Genomic DNA, 2832 nt, shown 5'->3' on the forward strand with positions numbered 1-2832 from the left:
GTAGTAATTGGGCTATTACAGACTTACTCTATGGTGGAAAATGATGGAAAGGATAATATTAGAAACTCTGCTTTAGGGAAGAGCCTGTAACTTAGCCCCCACTTGAACTCACATTTATTGCTGAAATCAGTTTCTGCTACTGGGCTGGTATCAAAGGCTTTTTTAGATTATATTTTATTATTTTTTAAATAATGTATCTGTATTGGGGGTAGATTGGCACATGTAGCTGTTGCAAAGGATGTATTTGATGGACTATATGGCTGTACCATTGTGCATGCTTCCATCTTTTTTTTCCTTTGGGTTTCCAGGGTCGTTATGGTTGCTGTCGCTTTCTACGAGATGGATATAAAACTCCTAAAGAGGTAGGTTTCTTTTCTCCNAGAATGGTCAGTACTATCAGCAATCTCATTCTGAGAATACTTAACTCTCTGGTGGTACTTAAAATAATCACTAAAGGGGCACCTGGGTAGCTCAGTTACTTAAGTGTCTGACTCTTGGTATCAGCTAAGGTCATGATCTCACAGTTTCATGAGTTTGAGCACTGCATCAGGCTCTGCGCCTGCTTGGGATTCTCTCTCTCCCTCACGTTCTGCCCCTCCCCCACTTATGCTGTCTCTGCCTCTCTCAAAATAAATAAACTTAAAAAAATAAAAACTAAAATAAAATAATCACTAAATAAGATACAGTAACTGATGTTTCCTGCCTTTGTTGGGCTTTGTTGCCAAGTTCTATTTGTGAGCCTTTACAGATTAAATAAAATAGAGGAAGGCTGGTTAGTTTCAGGAAAGAGCTAACAGATGCTTAAATCAGTGGATGAAAGTTTAGGGAGAAGCAGAATATTTGAATAGTCTCAAAGTATCATCCTCCCAAATATTTAATAGTTACAAAGGGAAAAATCTTTTCTTCAATAGCGCTTTCTGCCCCCTTCCACCTTTAGCAGTTGGTTGGTTCTAAACAGTACCCAATCTTGAAAAGTTAACTTCCTTTTGCTCCACTTGTCAAAAATTCTCCTTGGAATTATCAATGGAGAAAATTAAGTATTATTAAAGGGAATGAATGGTCAAGAAGGACTTCACTGGCAATATAAACATTTTTTAATCATCAAGCTCCAACTCTTCTAGTCTACTTTCCTTGCTCTACTTTATTCGTTAGCCCTGTTGATTTCTATCTCTACCGATCTATTAAACTTATGGTCTGAAATACCATCAGAATCTCCCAGATGATCAGTCCAATAGCCTTTTCCACTCCACGTTATACTTGCCTCCTCTGTAGTACATTACTGTTATCTACACCTCCATCTTCATGAAATCATTTTCCTATTTAATTTATATAGCTTTACACTATCCTAATTCTTTGCTTTTTGTTCTTTTCTCACAAGACTATGAGAACATAACCAAGATTCCATTCTCAGGTCATCTGTTCACTATATGTAGCTACTACGTTTATAACTTGTGCTTCAAGTGTCACTTCTATGGGGATGACTCACAAATCCTCATCATCTTGAAACATTTCTATTTTACATTCTGCTGCTACCTCAAACTTAACAAATACAAAATCAAACTTGTGTTTATTAGGAATTAATGTCACTTCTTCACTTATCTGCCTATCGTGTCATTTTTATCCCAGTTCTACAGGTTACAAGTCATGTCACAAAGTACTTACTAAGGGAGGAGGGGTGTGTACACGCCCTCCAAGGCTGTATTGTGATACCTCTGAACTAAAGATGTGTGTCTGAATTTGCAGTGATAAAATAGACTTTTTTATTGTGTTTTTACCAGGATCCCAACCGTCTGTACTATGAACCATCAGAGCTGAAGTTATTTGAAAACATTGAGTGTGAATGGCCACTGTTCTGGACATACTTTATCCTTGATGGGGTCTTTAGTGGCAATGCAGAGCAGGTAATATGCTGGGGAAAGAGCTTTTCGGCAGAATGTTTTTGTTATGTCTTCTTTCAGTTAATGTTTGTGCTGACCCTGTGACCAAATGGAAGTATTCCTTAATAGGGAAGAGACAGAGTTGTCTTCTAGAGACTAGTAGTTGAGGGCAGTAGGTTAAGAGTTGGAAGACTTGGATAATGCAATCACTCAGACTTGACCTTTAATAAATACAGAGAGCACAATAACAAGCCCTGTCCACTTGCGTCAGTTATTAAAGGTACTTGAATTTGTATTTTTTTTAAATCTTGGAAATGATGTTCTGACTTTAGCCTTCCCTTCCCCCCCCAGAAAAACCAAAACAACAACCCATTCATACCCTGTCCTTGCCCTCCAAAACATGGTCATCATCGTTTTTTTTTGAGCTACATAAATAAAGTAATTTAGAAACCATCATTGGAAAACAGTGAGACTGGGAAAATTAATCAAGCAAGTTTAGTGTCTGGCATTCTACAAACTGACAACGGTCTAAACTTGGACATGAATCCAGCACATTTGGAAATCCCTTATACTTAGCAACATAAAACATAATTCTGTGTAATTTGAATGCTTTGGCCAGTATTAATCTGTAACTGCCATGGGCGCCTGGGTGGCTCAGTCATTTAAGCATAAGCTCAGGTCATGATCCCCCAATTCGTTGGTTTGAGCCCCACATCAGTCTCTGTGCCGAGAGCTCAGAGCCTAGAGCCTGCGTCAGATTCTGTGTTTCCCTGTCTTTCTGCCTCTCCCCTGTGCACTCTCTGTCTCTCTCAAAAATAAACATTAAAAATTTTTTTTTAAATCTGTAATTACCAATATGAGTTTGAGTAATAGGGTTACACCAAAATTTAAGGGGCCATAAAGTGTTTTACTCTAAAGTTTAGTAAATTAAACGATATCCCTTTTTGCGAAAGCA

At 38.0% G+C, this 2832-nt stretch overlaps 1 protein-coding gene across 1 annotated transcript in view; it reads left to right on the forward strand.

The window, feature by feature from the left end:
* LOC144216567 (phosphorylase b kinase regulatory subunit alpha, skeletal muscle isoform) overlaps positions 1-2832 on the forward strand; it is a gene marked incomplete at its 3' end in the record, with an annotated part of 36180 nt that overhangs the window by 27186 nt on the left and 6162 nt on the right. The window contains exons 9-10 of the mRNA XM_077745971.1: positions 309-362; positions 1779-1901. Coding sequence (XP_077602097.1) covers positions 309-362; positions 1779-1901 — 177 coding nt within the window. The remainder of the gene's footprint in view (positions 1-308; positions 363-1778; positions 1902-2832) is intronic.

This window comes from Crocuta crocuta, unplaced genomic scaffold (genome assembly GCF_008692635.1).
Source record: "Crocuta crocuta isolate KB4526 unplaced genomic scaffold, BGI_CrCroc_1.0 scaffold533, whole genome shotgun sequence".
Taxonomy (NCBI): domain Eukaryota; kingdom Metazoa; phylum Chordata; class Mammalia; order Carnivora; family Hyaenidae; genus Crocuta; species Crocuta crocuta.